This window comes from Lonchura striata, chromosome 5 (assembly GCF_046129695.1).
Source record: "Lonchura striata isolate bLonStr1 chromosome 5, bLonStr1.mat, whole genome shotgun sequence".
Lineage (NCBI taxonomy): Eukaryota > Metazoa > Chordata > Aves > Passeriformes > Estrildidae > Lonchura > Lonchura striata.
Genome location: NC_134607.1, coordinates 15,442,748 through 15,459,304, shown reverse-complemented (window position 1 = coordinate 15,459,304; position 16,557 = coordinate 15,442,748). Strand labels below are relative to the sequence as shown.

At 49.2% G+C, this 16,557-nt stretch overlaps 1 protein-coding gene across 1 annotated transcript in view; it reads left to right on the top strand.

Annotated features, from left to right (window-relative positions):
• DENND2A (DENN domain containing 2A) overlaps positions 1–12,925 on the top strand; it is a 56,897-nt gene extending 43,972 nt beyond the window's left edge. Inside the window, exons 15-20 of the mRNA XM_021552024.1 lie at positions 6,634–6,811; positions 7,563–7,604; positions 8,967–9,084; positions 10,254–10,493; positions 11,327–11,413; positions 12,209–12,925. Of these exons, the coding sequence (XP_021407699.1) occupies positions 6,634–6,811; positions 7,563–7,604; positions 8,967–9,084; positions 10,254–10,493; positions 11,327–11,413; positions 12,209–12,240 (697 nt within the window). The 3' untranslated portion in view covers positions 12,241–12,925. The remainder of the gene's footprint in view (positions 1–6,633; positions 6,812–7,562; positions 7,605–8,966; positions 9,085–10,253; positions 10,494–11,326; positions 11,414–12,208) is intronic.
• The last annotated feature ends 3,632 nt before the right edge of the window (positions 12,926–16,557 follow it).

Genomic DNA, 16,557 nt, shown 5'->3' with positions numbered 1-16,557 from the left:
GACTTCTTTTTTTCCTATGGGGATGAAAGCAAAGGATGCAGCAAAATGGGGAAATGAGGAGGGTAAATGACACAGAGGACTTCCCCATTCTATTTTGAATCTGCTCAATTTGCTCTTTTAAAAATGTATTTGTTTGCTCTCCTAAATTATGAAAATGGGTCCAGTTTTCTTTAAGATCTTGTGCAGCTGGTGGCTGGCAGCTCTCCAGCCCTTGAAGCACTTGAGGATTCAGGGAGGAAAGTTCGCCAAAGCTGGGGAAAGAAAAGCTGCCTGGATGAGTAATGACACTGAGGAGCACGCTCAGGTTTCAGGAGTGTACAATGCCCCTAAGCTGTCTGTTTTCACAACTCCAGGCAGCAGCCTGCAGCTCTGGGACTGAGCACTGGGGCAGAGAATGGAGAGGCCCCTTCTAGAGGAAAATGAAGGGGAAAAATTCATTCTACATTCATCCGGGGCTCTCTGTGGGCAGAGCTCAGGCAGTCTCATCACAGGGATAGAAAGCCTGGGGAGAGGGAAACTGTGGCACTGTCTGCTTGCGGGTTTTGGCATCTGTCTTGGTTCAGAAAGAGGAAAATTTGCCTCTTTATAATCACTGATACATTATTTGTGTAGAGACTTGGTATTCTGGATACTTAAACCACACATTTCATGCAGAGCATTTAGATTTGTATTGAAAGTGAGAGAATTCATCCAAACGCTAGATCTCTATGTAACATGTATGATTTATGGCATAATCTATGATCACAGGCTCTCAAATATTTTTCTCTTCTTCTGTAGGATAAATTTTACATTCTAAGAAAAATTTTAAGGACACATATTGACATTGTAATCTCTACATGAGAGCTGGGTGGTATCAGGAAATGGCAGGGAACTTTTTGGGGGGGTATTGAGACATTGCTTTAGAATGAACATTTGTTTAACAAATCTTTTCCTATCACATCTTTACATGACAGTACAACACTGCATATTCTGAGCATGGGGCGTGGTATCTCTAATTTGAAAGCGCCTTGATGGGTTTTGGTGTTCTTTTCCCACCCCTGCATCTTTTGTCAGGATATCTAGGGTCCTTAGGAATGAATCCAGCTGTACAAGCCTGTAAAGAGAGTGGGAGAGAGCTACAGAATCATAGTTTCTAGAATCTTTAAATATCTCAAACAGCTTTATTTTTTCCTGTGGAAAAGGAATTATCATGTTGAAAAGATCCAGTTTGTTAGACCACAGGGCTCAGATTCAAATATTTACCATAGATTTGCCAGCTCTCTATGAGACTTTTAATATTTAATGTTTCTGAGAAGACCTTGCTCTTAGCAATTTCAGGATAGTCTTTTTGTTTTCCTCTTAAAAAATATGAAGTTTCTTTGGCTTATTTTTGTGGAGCAAAAGCTTGGAAATTATCCCAAAGGACTGTAAACATGTGAAATGAAGAAAACAAAGAAAATGTCCCTCAAAATTAAGTAACTGCTGTATTTTAATCCAGTTCAGTGACTTGAACAGACTGGCGTAATGGGCCTTTCCTAAGGTGAACAGTCTTTTATACTCATAGGTGGACCTTCCATGTTTTGAAAGGTGATGCTTGTCAATGCAGGATCTTCTATTCAAATTATATTTTTCCTGGGACAGGAACACATTGAACTCAGTGAGTATAAAACAATGTTCACTCTAGGAGTGAAAATGCCAATTTGAGAGGAAAGATAAGAAACACTTTTTGGAAATGGCTGAAGAGAAGGAAAAAAAACTATAAAAGCAGCTATTGGAAACTGCTCAGAGGTTAGGAATGCTAGAAATAATCCATCTGAGATGGATTAATGGGAAGAGTGCAGGTGACACAGTGAAAGATGCACAGTAAATTATATTTATCATTAATCTTTGCAGTTCTTCATGTGGATGCTATCAATAATTATCTGTCCATGTTTGAAAAGGTGTGTCTGGGTGTGAGTGACAGAGAAATGGTGTGTACAATTTATTTACATTGTTTAATTGCTATAAAATCAGTCTGTGGGAAAAGAAAGCTGAAAGGTCTCCTGCCAAATACTGCATGAACTGTGAAATGTTTTCAAGCTGAGCCAAAAAATGCATCTAACAAGTGTACAGCAAGTGAAATACTTTGTCTTTTCCATCTTTAGAATGAGCACTGAGTGTTTAAATACCTGTCAATCCATAGCTTGGCAGTGGAAAAGGAAAGTATTTGGTTTATTAGTTTTTGGGTGGGTTTTTTTTTCTCTGTCACTATGGATACTGAGTATACATTGCCTTGCAACCCAGGAAAATGACTTTGTTAAAACTGTGTTGGTCTGTGTAGTCTTCCCCCAGCTTTTGTTCATTGCTGCAATGTTAACTTTAGTCCTGGGGCAGTGGAGACAGTGTCTGCAACATGAGAGCTGCTTTTGTTTCAAAGGGACGTCGCCTGGCATGCAGCTCCTGGCACTGCCAAACAACCTTTTAGAAGGCATCTTTCAGCTAAAATCACATGTCACAAGGTACCTCAAGCTGGGCAGTTTTTAATGGCCTGAGCAGGAGATCTTGTGATTCAGAAGGCTTTTTAAGAAGAAAAGCTTGCATGAGTTTAAAATCAAAGAGTCCTTTTTCCAGATCTCAAAAGCTTGCTGTGGATCTGACCAACTCAAGCAATTGCCTCTGTCTCTGCCAGAAACCACAGCTGTATCAACAACACAAAGTGGTCATTGTTATCAAAGGCAGATCTGAAAGAATTAGAGTAGACACTTTAAATGTGGTCATCCCCAGAAAAAGGTAATTAATCATCAGGAGGAACCCTTTACCATGTGCTACAAAAACAAATCTGGGACTGAATATCAGCCTCGCAGTTTCTCCTTTTTTGTCCTTTTTGCCTTTTTGATTAGGGAGAAGAAGAAACCCAAAGATGAAGTTTGGATATCAGATAATAGTATTGTCTCTTCAGATCATCTTAATACTAATTTCTTCACCTGCACAAACCTACCAGGTTCGTGGGAATCACTGAGGGTCCCCAGAGTGCTGGTGGAACTTGGCATCCTCCTGGTGGGATTTGCAGCACTGCTGTGTGAAGTCATAGGACAATGCTTGGAAGCTCCTGTGCCTGCTAAATGTTGTAAACCAGAACTGTAATCCATCATAAGTAACTCCAGATGTGACACAGTGTCAGAAATCTGAAGGTGTTTGTAAAACAAATCCTACTGTGGCAGAGCTTTTTCTAAAAAATACATATTCAAACTCTTACATATTCAAAGTCTTAAATTGCCAAATGCCAGCATATTTTGAGCAGTTTGGTTAGTGCATGTACCACAGGACTTCTTGGCATTAAACTACAGCAGGATGTTTGATTCAATGGTGTTTTTCAGAATTCATGCAGTATCCTAAACCCAAAGATGGAGTCAGATTTGGAGGCTTTTTATCACATATACTTGCCTTTGGAGTGGAAAGCAACCAGGCTGAACAGCCAGTGTCCCTCTGTAGAGGCTGTTGCAACTTGTCAAGGTGTCTTTTAGAGCAAGTCAAGCTCATCTTGGAGTAAGTTTTCCCAGGAGAGGAAGGGCTTCTGTGTAGCTGCAGCTGTCGTGTTCAGTGTCTGCATTGGCCACCTGTGTTCAAGGTGGCTGCCAAGAAGCAGCAGCTTCACAGGGTGCTGTGTGGTGGGTGTGTGCTGTGTGCTGGGAAGGCCTGTTGTCCAAGCAAACAAGTGTCACAGGTTGCTGCAGTATCATTGTTCTGACCAAGGGTATGCTTACCCAGAGAGATCTGTGTGCCAGTCCCTATCCAAATCAGCCCTCTAGGGAGGGGTCTGAGGGTTCTTGTGTACTCAGTACTTTTTAGCCTCTGTACTATTGATATCTCAGCCTCAACTGCAAGCAACACGCAGCTCAACCATGTTCCCTGCAGAAGGCTGAATGAACCCATGAAAATGTGCTCAGCATCTTGAAAGCATTCTTCAAAGACCAAAGACCTGCAGCATTTTAAAGGTTACTTATGAAACCAAAAGCCTTAGAAAGTGGTGTCTGTGTCCTGTTTGAGCGGCTGGACTGAACCTGTGTGGCCTGAGGGTGGCTTCTGACACTTCCCAGAGCACACTGCAGTCACGGCGGCTGCTGGCTGAAGAGTCACACAGATGGCATAAAAGTGATTCATCAAGCTGGATTCTTTTGCAAGGCTCATCAGCCTGGTGTGAATCAGCAGTCCCTTAGTGCTTGTTGCAGTGCCAAATGCAAGAAGAAGAGAGATCTTAGGCTTGAGTCACTCCAGATGGCCATGGTTCTCCTGGGCTCCTGGCAACCTGCAGCTCCCTGAGGCTACTGCAGAGCAAGTCTGACATGTGACAAAGGTACCTCAGTGGTACCTCCTCTGTGTCCATCCCTGAACTGCTCTGCCTACAAGGGAGGCTCACAGACCTCAACCCTACCAGCAGTGTTCCCTGGAAAAGTCTTCCACAGTGAGAAATGTTTGGAAGCAGAGATCACTGGGTTTCACCCTGGAGGCGTTGAGTCATGCACAGATGGAAGGGTGGAAGGGGAAGTTATCTTTACTTCCCACTGCCTGGTGTGTACAATTTCAGACTTAACACAGCTCTGTCTTAGAATTCCACTCGCTGGAGCTCAGCCATCTCTCCTCCCACTCCATCTCTCACGTACCATGTGTACTCGCTGGGACTCGAGAGCTGGGCTGAGGGAAGAACAAGCCACCATAAATATAGTAGGAGACAGCTTGCCATAATATCTCACCATGCCATAAATAACCACGGGCTTCAGCTGCTCACTGTTCCTCTGTGGAGCTACCTGAAATCAGAGATGTTTTCCATAGGTTTTCACATGCTGTCTATAAATTCAGGTCCCATGTTTAGGCAGAAAATTTTGATACACCTTCAAAATAGAGGATTGGTGACAAATGTTAAACTTCTAACACTTCCACATTCACTCTCTGCTCAAAGAAGAGGAACAGTGGGTGGTGATAATGCCCCACTGCTGTGCACAAGTGATGAAAGGTGCAGTTTATTCAGCTTTCACTATGCTGCTGCTGCTATTACCAGGTCTATTATCAGTCAGAAATTGAGGAGTAGAAAATATGCTCTGCAGTAATGGAGAGGAAGAGAAACCCTTGCTTTTGTATCTGCTAACATGACCTGGAATGTATGAGTAGCACAGCTTTGAAGGGGATAGTTTTTAAAGGATTTCATTAGCTTGGAGTGCACTGCTAAGATGACATTAACTTTTGTTGCAGTTCTTTTCAAGATTAGCTTGTAAGAAAGATACAACAAAAATAATCTACTTTGATATTATTCCCACATTTTTTCTGTTTCTTTTTTTTTTATGTTTCTGTTTCTTGCTAGCTCAGTGTTTCTCATTATTTTAATTTTGCTTCTCTCAGATTCATTATCTACCTTCCATTTGTGATAGACACAGCAAGGTATGGGCTAGCTGATGATGGCAGGCACAGCTGGAGAGCAGCACAGAGAGGCAGCCTGGAGGAGTCAATGCAGGGAGGGGGATACATTCACACCTTCCCAAACAACAATGTGGAACTGAAGATTTTTTTCCATTTAAAGCTACCAGTCTGTAACAGAGCCTTTGAAAGGTCTTCCTCATTTTACAAAGTATGCCTTTAGAAAAGACAGTCCTCTGGGAGTGAAGGGAAAGGAAACTGTCCCCAGTTTGTGAAGAGACTTCCCTACCTGTCCTACAGTTCCCTACCTGTCTCAGTCTCAATAAAATTTTCAGGTTAAGCAGATTGCAGCTTCTCCCCTGGGATCTCCTCATCTCCAAAGAGTGTCATGTGTTTAACAATGTTTGTTGCCTGATTACTTCATACTGTCAGATTGATGTCCCAGCAACTACAATTTTGTTCTTCTAACCTGAGCTTACGTGGTGGAAGCCAGCCAGCTGTCCCCCAGCCACACTGCTCTGCTCAGCATGCCCTAGTGCACAGGGATGCATATCCACCAAACTTAACTGGAGTAGAGAGGGAAAGCAGGCTTCACTTTTCAGAGCAAGCTCAAGTCCACACCCATCAAACCCCTTCCCTCTCAAGTCAGCAATAAACCCAGCTTGTTGAATGTAAATTCTCCCATGGAGTCTAATGGGAGCCAGCTGGGCATCCTTCTTTATCCATGTGACTTCTCCATGCTGTACCAGGCTCCTTCCTCTCCCTCCTCTCCTTTCCTGGATGCTGGTAAAACCAAATGACGTTATATATACAGGATTTATAGCAGCTAGCCTTCCCCCTCTCTTGACACGTAAAAATGCTTCCAGACCCAGAAGAGATTAATAACTGGTGCCCTCTGGCGAGCTCTGCCGTGGCTAACTGGCTGTCCTGCCTGACTCCTGCCAGAGAGCTGTGGGAGAATGAACTCATTTCTCTTAGGAGAGGCGGTGGCATAGAAGATGCAGTGTTTGTCTGATATTTTCATTCAGGACACTGGAGCAGCAGATCTCCGATTCATTGCAACCCATCTCTTGTCACAGGAGCGTGGGCTGGGGTCATCTTTCAGAAGTCATTGCTTCTGAAGCTGAAAAATGGGGTCAGAAATATGGGAAAGCCCCCAGTAATTAGCGAGATCTGTCAGGAACTTGATTTCTAGGAGGCACCCCTCATTCCCTGACTGACCAGGGACAGTTGTGTTTTGACCCTTGGTTGTGTTTTGTCTTCTAGCACTCTCTCCAAGTGCTGCCACGCCACGGTGGCCCTCCTGTACCCCTTCACCTGGCAGCACACCTACATCCCCGTGCTGCCGCCGTCCATGATCGACATCGTGTGCTCGCCCACGCCCTTCCTCATCGGCCTGCTCTCCAGCTCCCTGCCCCGCCTGAAGGAGCTGCCCGTGGAGGAGGTGAGTCCTGCACCCACACCGTGCTGTCCTCCAGGCTGTTCCCCGTGGGCTAAGCTGTGTTCTGGCAGCTGGCAGCGCCAGGGAGCAGAGCTCTCATCCTCTGGCTGCCGTGAGTGTAGGGTAAGGGCAGAGGTGGACGTTCCCCCCAGGCAGACAAAGGTCTGTGCTCTGCCTTGGCCATAGCTTGGGAGGCACAGGACTGGAATCTCCCACTGTGGGGCTGCTGTGGGTAGGAGGAGGTTTTATTTCAGTTTGTACTGGTTTCTGCATGGTGCTGTCATGCCAATCCTGTCAGTCCTAAGTGTGATTGCTACAGCCTGGCCAGGACAGCTGCCCCTCAGGTTAACACAGATAGCAATAAATAATTAAAAATTGGATTCCTGAGGTACAAGGGTGAGCACAGCAAGGCTGAACGTGCTGAGAGAGGGATTTCCCTCCCTGCCTGCCCTGAGAGAGCGGTGCAGCACACAGGGAGAAAGGAGGAAGCTCTGACCCTGCTGGGTGGTGAGGAGCAGTGGGCCAGGCCTGGAGCACAGCTCCTGCTGTCCAAGCTGAGCTGTGGTTTGCAGTGGCATCCCCTGAAAGCCACAGCACGGGCTGTGCTCCTGGGTCATGCTAGGTGCCTCCTCCAGCTGCAGTGGATGGTAGGAGGAGCAGGCAAGTGTTTCCTCCAGAGCAGTTACAGATTGAGATAAACTCTGATGGTGGAAATAATTACTTTCCCTTTTGATTCTTGCTCTTTCATTCTTAGGTCCTCGTCGTTGACCTTGTAAATAATCGGTTTCTGAGACAGGTGAGCAGAGCTAATTCACATCCTTTTCTCCCCTTTTTCCTCCATAACTTAGCTCCATCTGTGTTTGCTGACCTGCCTGGCTGGATGGATCACTTTCTCCCCACTCAAAAATCAAGGCAGACTTGCAGTCAGCAGGATTATAGGGATTGCTGTATATATATTTAACATCAGTATCCCAAACCACAGCTGTTGAGGACTATATCATTGGGAATTACCTCTTTCTCCTTTTTTTTTTTAGAGGGGAAAATGGTGGCACTTAGACACTATGGGTCCTTAGGTGTCACCCTGAAAGGCAGAGGACAGAGCTGGAAAGCTTTGGCTCAGCACTGTCTGCTGGGGAGCAGTGTGGGTCCTTCTAGACTGTGTCTGTCAGTCCAGCTCCCATCACATACTCTGCCCTGAGTGGGAAGGCAGGCTTGATCATTTTTTGAAATCCTTACTGCCTCAGGAGCTTGTGGTTCCTCACTGCAATCCTTGCACTGGATGGGTCAGAGGCAGGAAGGTGGTACCTGGGAGCCTGTGTGTTGCCCTGCAGGCAAGATTGCCTGCTGATTTTCACTTCCCTTTGTTGTGGAGAGGAGGAGTGGGAAGGGGAGGAGGAAGGGAAGAGGATAAATGAGCAAGCATAGTCCTGGCCCAGGAGGCTCTTTTCCCCCCGGAGCTCTTTGGCAGGCGCAGAGCAGGGCTGGCAGCATGGGTCTCTGCCGGGGCTCAGCCCCATGACTCAGATGGGATGATCGCTCCTCCTGACTCAGATGGGATGATCGCTCCTCCTGCTGCACGGAGCAGTGTGTGGGCGAAGGCCAAGCCCTCCCACCATCCTTGCTTGCCAGCTGCCTTAGCTCTGGGGTAATGCTTTACCTTGCACCTTTCTTCTGAAGGCTTCAGCTGAATCAGCCAGGGCTGGTAGCAGGTCTGCACAGTCACTGGCAGTTCCTTGGCTCCGATGCTCCCTGGGAATTCCTTATGCCTGTGTAAGAGGTTTGGTGCCTGAGCAGAGGCTCTGTTCACCTGGCCACGTGCCAGCATTGTTCACACACCTCCTCTCTGTGGCCGGGCCAGTGCTCGTGGGCAGATGGTGAGGCCACTGGTGAGCCCTGCCCAGTAGCCTCTCGGGTCAGACATGTAAAATTCTCCCAGGATAGGAGAATATTTAGGAAAAGACACCCCCTTTCTCCTTCCTCTTGTTCTTCTTGATAGTACTGCGCAGGGTGGTGCTGGGAATGTGCCAAACATATTACAATTACGCCTTCTCCCTCTCCTCATGGTTCATTTCTAGCGCTCCCCCTGCTGTGCTGGAGACAGGGTGGGAGAGGTTTTTGTCCTAGCCCCAGTCGCTGAGGAGGTGGCTCTTTCTTACAGATGGAAGATGAGGACTCCATCCTGCCCCGCAAGCTGCAGGCTGCACTAGAGCACATTTTGGAGCAGAGGAATGAGCTGGCAAGTGACAAGGAGGAGGGCCCTGTCAATGGCAAGCAGGGTAAAGCACAGTGCCTTTCAGCTTAAAACCATGTCTTTTCCTGCCCCTTTCTTATCTGTCGCTTCTTAGAGGAGAGCTAGGCTTGTGCTGAATTTAACACCACAGGTATTGGAGGTAGATCATGATTTTGTTTAAGCTATATGAAGTATTCCAGTGCACAGGGGACAGTTCTCTGTGTGAAGAACAATAGTACTTATCTCTTCGCAGCTCTGGCCATGCTTCCCTTGCAATTCCAGTGAGCCCCTGTACTCCTTTTCAGAGGGGTTTCATTCATTCCACTCTGCTGCTGGCCATGAGTGATGCAGGCTACTCCAGGGGACAGCCACCTGCAGAGCTGCAGACTCGGCGATGGCTATGTGGCTTATGGTGACTGGGCTGGGACAGCTCTCTTGGGGGACAGTATGGACATCTCCTTGGTGCAGAGGAGCCTGGAGAATGTGCTGGTTTTGGCTAGGACAGAGTTAATTTTCTCCATAGCTGGTATGGGGCTGTGTTTTGGACTTGTGCTGGAAATGGTGTTGATAATACAGGGATGTTTTAGCTGTTGCTGAGCAGAGCTCATACTGAGCCAACACCTTTCTGCCCCTCATCCCACCCCACCAGTGAGTGGGCTGAGGGTGCACAAGGAGTGGGGAGGGGACAGAGCCAGCTGACCCCAAATAACCAAAGGGTTGTTCCACATGGAGTCATGCTCAGCATATAAAGCTGCAGGAAGGAGGAGGAAATGGGGAGACATTTGAAAATAGGGCATTTTGTCTTCCCAAGGCATGCATACTGGAGCCCGATTTTTCTGGGAAGGGCTGAACACCTGCCTGACTATGGGAGCTACTGAATAAATCAATTATTTTGCTTTGCTTGTGTGCACAGTTTTAGATTCATCCATTAAACTCTCTTTATCTTAGCCCATAAGTTTTCTCACTTTTACTCTTCTGATTCTCTCCCCCATCCCACTAGAGAAAAGTGAGCACCAAAATAAAGCTTGGTGTCTTTCAAAGTAGTACCAATTTGGTCTACTTCCATGACAAGCACTTCCTAGGACTCTCTCTCTCTTAAGCAGCCTTTTCTTCTCAGGCTGGATCTGAAAAAAGCCAGGGAATTTTTACCCAGAGATATTCCTAGCACATTCTTACAGCACTGTCCTGACTACTGCCTCTTTATTTTTTCCTTAGAAACCAGCCCTTTGAACGAGGTGGTGTCCGAAGCCTTTGTCCGTTTCTTTGTGGAGATTGTGGGCCACTATTCCCTCTTCCTGACCCCCACAGAGCGAGAGGAGCGGACCCTGCAGCGTGAGGCTTTCCGCAAATCCGTCTCTTCCAAGAGCCTGCGCCGCTTCCTGGAGGTCTTCATGGAGACACAGATGTTTGGGGGCTTCATTCAGGAGCAGGAGCTGCGGAAGCAGGGGGTCAGAGGTGAGGGGCTCCAACTGGGCTCTGCTGTGCTGGAAGCTGCTGTTGCTCCTACAGGAGCAAGGAGATGCTCCCCAGCCACCACCTCCATCCCCAGTTCCTTGGCTGGAGGCTGCAGTGTCTGTGCAGGAACACCAGAAGGGAAATCTGCTGGTTTCTTGATGGGGTTGGGATTGCAGGCATCTTTAACTCTTGCAGTATCCTCCACATGTGCCTCTTCCATTCCACGCTGAATTCCACTGCTGCAATGACATTTATTCTCACAGTCCCTCGTGTCCTCTTCTTATGTCTAGAGGAAAAATGGGCTGGATTGGTCATGGTTCTTTTGTCTAGTAGGAAGCTTGATGCTCATCTGCTTCCCAGAGCTGTGACTTCAGTTTCACTCCTGTTATCCTGCAGTCCCAAGGGCTCTATTGGCAGCTGAGATTTCTTATCCCTGCTGCTACTGGTGCTGGCTTAGCAGCTTCCTGATGAGCATTAGTAAGCAGGGGATGCTTGAATAGGTGGCTGAGTAAAAGAGATAAATTCTGCATGATGATTCCCCAGATGATGTCACTCCCTGGGCTTAGCTGCCTTCCTAGCAGAATGAAGGGAGGTACATTCTGTACCCGGAGTGAGGTAAAGCAGCTTAGTCACCCTTGCAGTGGGGAGGGAGGGGATAGAATAAAGCTTCTGTGCCAAATCTGGCCTCAGCTGATGGAGGAGGTGGGGTGAGTTGTTCTCTCTCCTGTGCAATAATATGTCAGTAAGCTGAGACAGTACACTTTCAGGTGGACATTCTTACTTGGATTTATAGAGAGACAGCATAAAAGCTGTTGATTTCTGTCTTTCTGCAGGTCTGTTTGAGGTACGGGCTCAGGAGTACCTGGAAACACTTCCCAGTGGGGAGCAGAGTGGAGTCAATAGGTTCCTGAAAGGCCTAGGTAAGGAACCAGCAAAACCCTTGGCTTTCCAAGGGCTGAGCTTCTTGTTGCCTTCAGGTTGGGCAGCACAGTACCTGCCCAAGGGTGACAGGGCCAGTGACTATGTGTGGCATCCAGTGCTTGGCCATGTATCCATGTGCTGGCACGCTGTTGGCTCTGGCTCTGGTCAGTCACTGTCTAGAGGCTGATGGAGAACGAAAGACTGGGCTATGAGCTGTATCTGTGTCTTCTAAAGGAGACAGGTGGATATGAGGAGGCAGTGGAGCAGCCAGTGACTTGGGGATGGTGGATGCAGTCTTTATGGGGGGATTGACAGAGTTTTCATTGCCTTCAGGTTTGCCTTTAGGGATCAGCAGTGGGAACTGCCCAGGGGCATTCTAAGATTGAATCTATTTTCCACTCTAAGGGGAGCTAGCCAAGAGCTCCAGACTAAGGTTAGAAGTCATTGGACATGGTGGCCGAGTTTGATCTGGTGTTAAGATCACATTGCTGGTCCTCTTCTCTGTTCTTGGCCATTTAAGAGCAGCAGTGCCTGAGGGGCTGGTTTGCCCTGGACAAATGGGCTCTGGAGGGTGTGCCTGGGAGCTTTCAGGGTCCCAGCCTGCAGCACTGCTCCCAGGGAATGGGCAGAGCTCTGCAGGCCCCTGCTTCCAGCATTGCAGAGCAGCTGCCTGTGGACAAGGAGCCGGGGTGGCAGCAGGGCCAGTACATACTGCACAGGACAGAGGTGGTGAGAAATGACACTTGTTTGCCTGTTTCTGTGGGGAGTCAATTTTCTTTTCTCTGTCTCTTCAGGCAGCAAAATGAAATTCCTCCACAAAAAGTAAGAGTGAAGCACATCCTCACGCCACAGAAGAGAATGGCTTTACCACTTAGCAGCAATAAATCAGACTCATCAACCATTCCCACTGAGCCTGCTCCCAGGAGCCAGCAGCCTTGGGCACGCTGGCCACGGCCGGGACGCGCTGCACGCGGCGTGGTGCTGCAGGAGATGGGATGGCTGCGGGGCTGCCGGGACAGGCTTCTGGATGTCTACAGTAGCAAGCACTGGACCAAGCACTCCCTCTGACCTCTGCACTAGCATGTTGCAGGCATCCCAGCGGATTGGATCTCTTAGCTAGTCAATTCTTTATTTGGTTGTATTTTTCTATTTATATTGAGGTTAGAACAGTTATTAACCGATGACTCTTGCCCTGCCTCCTCTCTGCCTGGTGCTGCAGGAGGCCAAAGCGGGGCTCCCGTGGGACTGAGCAGGCAAACAGGGCATGGAGGGGAAGAACAGAGATGTATGAAAGTAGGTCTCTGCAAAGCAAGGACACTGAGGGCTGCAGGGATAATGTGGACTGACCAGGAGGAGCTTCCAAGCAAGGGAAAAGGGTGAGGGGGAACCACTAAACCTACTGAGGACTTGGTGAGCCAGCCAGCTCCCTGGGTGGCTGTACCAGGGAGTTTTGGCACGAGGAGAGGCCTTTCCTCATGCAGTGTAATTAAAAGCGAGTTGTGTAAAAGGCACATGGATCCATGGTGTTTTCGTGGAAAGGGATGAGCTGTGTCTTCCCACCATCCCAACTAGCGCCAAGCATGAGCCAGAGAGGACATCAAGCAGCTGGACCCTTGACCTGGCCAGGCCCTCAGCTTCCCTGTGAGTCTCAGAGGCTGGGTGGTCTCGATCCCTCACCTGGCAGCTTGCCAGGAGAGCCCAAGGTGGAGTTCACCTGCAGGATCTTGTCTGGGAGACCTGTTTCCCAAAGCTCAGGTGGGCTCTCCTCTGCAGTCGTGGGTGCTGCTGCTGGGAAGCACAGTAGGGAACAGGCAAGGGCAGAGTGTCTGCTGCTGCCTTCTGTGCTCCTGCCTGGTCAGGAGGTGGGGTCTCCTGCTCCCCTCTCCTCTGTCTGTGGTGTCCTCCTTCAGTGAGGAGGTGTCAGGGGAGTTGAGTGGAGGTTGAGGCAGGGTTGAGGGCTTTTTTCCAGCTGGTGTGAAGGCTGTTGCACTTGTACTGCTTGTGAGGGCAAGAGCACCTGGAGCATCCTTGAGTCTGCTCTTTGGAGGAGAGTCTCTTTGCCAGCTGCTGTGGGGTTGCAGAGTGAAAGCTGCATATGGATACCTTTGCTGCAGCTGTGCTATGCTGGACTGCACAGGACTCCCAGAGGCTTTGAAAATGATCCTTGTGCTCCTGTGGTTCATGGGCCTTGCCAGGTGAGAGAACCTTTCCGACCAGCAGTGGCGTTCAGAGGACCTCATCTGCACCCCACACCAGAGCAGAGCAGTGCGTCCAGTGCTGCTCTGTGAAGCTTTTGAAGCCATGTAACCAGGTAGGTTGGGCAGGTGGGTGGCCCTGCTTGAGCAGGGGCATGGCCCAGGTGACCCCCAAAGGTCCCTTCCCACCTCAGCCTCTCTGTGGTGAGCACAGTAGGTGCTGGACAGCCACAGTGTCATACCAGGCAGGAGGCAGGCAGGCAGCACCTGCAGCTCTGCCCCCCAGCTTCTGTGTGGAGACAGAGGAAGCAGCAATAGAGGGGCTCAGAGAAACCAGCAGGATTTACTCCCCATCCCCACCCAGGGTCAGGCTCCCTCAGAGGTGACCAGGTGGAGGGTGGTGGGGCTGCCCCGTGGGTGTGCACAAAATTGGTGCCACTTCAGAGTCACAAGAGGTGGTGGTGGCTCATTGAATGGAACTGCAGTGGGGTTCGAGGGGCATCAAATGCTGTGCTTTGGTTCTCATTTTAGAAGGAGTTTTTAATGAAAACATGAAGCTTTGCAAAGCTGGGGTCACCCCCACACGTGTAAAGGTGGCCAGGATGCCTGCAAAGCTCTGTGGGATGCTAAATAAAGCTGATCTGTGGCTCGGCTCCAGCCTTCAGAAGTAGGTCTCCTACATGGTCCCACACTGCCAAGCCTGCTCCTGGGGACTCCACATTCCTCTTCTTAAGTGATGTGGGACTTGGCTTTCCTTGGCAGGAGCTGTGGTAAGGAGCAGGGAGGGATCCCAGGCTGCCCAACGCTTAGCTCAGCTTGAATTGGTATGCAAGCATGCTGAGATACTGGCAGCTTTTACTGCAATGTCCTAATGGCTCCAATTAAAAAGGCTTGTAAAATAGCCCTGTTTGCCTCACTGGGGAGCTCCAAGGGGGCTCTGCCAGCACAGGGCTCCATGACCACTCAGTGCATTTATTGGCTGCTCTCAGGAAAGTAGGAATCAAGCCTATATAATGTACAAAATCCAAAGGTGTTAAAAAGCAGCAGCAAGAGAAGTACAATGAAAGAAACATTTACAGCTGTGTCATTAAGGATTTAAAAAGAAACTTGGACAGGAAGCATTGGTCTCCAGCTGCAGAAGAACCTCTTCAGCTTTAGTTTGAGCTGTGCTGCTCCAAGATGAGATTGACTCTCCATCTAAGGGCTCTGTATGTTTGGAGGCAGCCACCTGTAAGAAAAAGCTATAAGACCATCTGTGCTAGGTGTGACCATGGGTCTGTGTGTCCTCCCATGGAGGCTGCCAGCAGAAGGTGACCAGAGGAGACTATGAACAGAGCACAAACACTGGAGATGCCCTATATTTTGTACACACACACACACTGTACTGTACACAAACATTAAACTTGCCTACTCTAGTGTCAGGGGTTTCCTGCACCAGAGCTGGGTCTCTGTATAGCAGCCTTGGACGAGTTTGTGCTCCATGACCATGTGTACAAGGGTGTGGGCAAACGTGCTGGGGCGAGAGGCCAATCTGGGGACAGTACAGATTTACCAAAGGGTGCTGGAGAATCAGAACACTGGTTAAACATTAAAAGCTGTGATCTCTGCTCCCTGACAGTTCCTGCCTAATTAAACAGCTCTCACACACCAGTGTGAGCAGCTCTGCAGGGCCCATGATGTGCAGGACTGCACTTGCTGACTCCCAAGCTACTGGCTAAATCCCAAGCTCTGTACCCCTCCTTGGTTTTCCAGCTGTTGGTGTCCTGTGACAGCTCAGGAAACCTGTGAAATCCTAGGCCTCTCAGAAAGTTTTGGGAATATCCTATCCACCATTCAGTTGTTGATTTACCTGTAGCTACTGCTGTCAGGACAGACAGACAGCTTTGGGCAGTCAAGAGACTACACCCAGCCCTGCATGGGGCAGTCAGATTTGGGCTTGGAGTGTTGCAACCAAGGGGGTGTGTTTGCACTTCGCTGCATGTGGAGATCCCTGCTGCCAGTTGCCAGGAGACTTAGAACTCACCTCTGCCTGGAGACAGATTTCAGGTTGCAGGTGCCAGCAGGCAGCTTGCAGGTGTAGAGCCCCAGGCAGCCACCAGTCAGAGGGCTTCTGGCCTCTGGGGCTGGATGCTGTGGCAGGAGTGCTGCTGAGAGAAGGGAAGTGGTGGCTGCAATGCCCATGGCAGCCAGGACCAGCCCAGTCCCAACTGCGCCGTCACTCTGCAGCAGCTCACCAGGGTCTAGAGCAGCAGCTTCATTGCAGGGAGCTGGAGAAGCTGGGGCCCAAGGCAGTGCTTCCATGGGCAGTTCATTACTGGTTTTGGCTGGAAACACTCTAAGCTGGCCCCCACAGCCACAGCACACCCCTGCAGTGCCTCTGCCCTTTTGCTCTGGTGGCACCCGCCCCAGCTGAGTGGCATCTGGCACGGCGTCACCCAGCACTTTGTGGTTAAGGCAAGGTCTACTTGTGTGCCACCAGTGTGGTTTGGGTTTGATAAAGGAGAAGTTGGTTATTTGTGGGATTCTGTGCTGAGCCCGTGGAGCAGATTTCTCATGGGCTGAGAAAGGCTGAGCCTCCTTCAGGTGCTGAGAGGAGCTGTGCCCATCAGGGCATCAGGGCATGGTGTCCCATGGCAGAGCTTGGAGAGCTTTGTTAGCACTGCACAGAGTGAACACTGCAGGGGCTGGGGCTGGAGCAGGGCTGTCCCTGCAGCTCTGAGGGCAGCACATGGGGACAATTGCAGCCAGACCTGCACCCTCATCCTGAGCTGCTCACAGCCATGAGCTCTGCTCTAAGCCTTGCCAGGTGCCAGCTGGGGATGTGGGGATGTCACTGCCCCACTCCCTTCTCAGACCTGTGCTGTGTTGAGAGGCCATGTTGTGACTGGCACCCTTAAGAGGAATGGCCTCAAAAACACCTTTTCTACCTGGTGTTTGCAGGATCACGA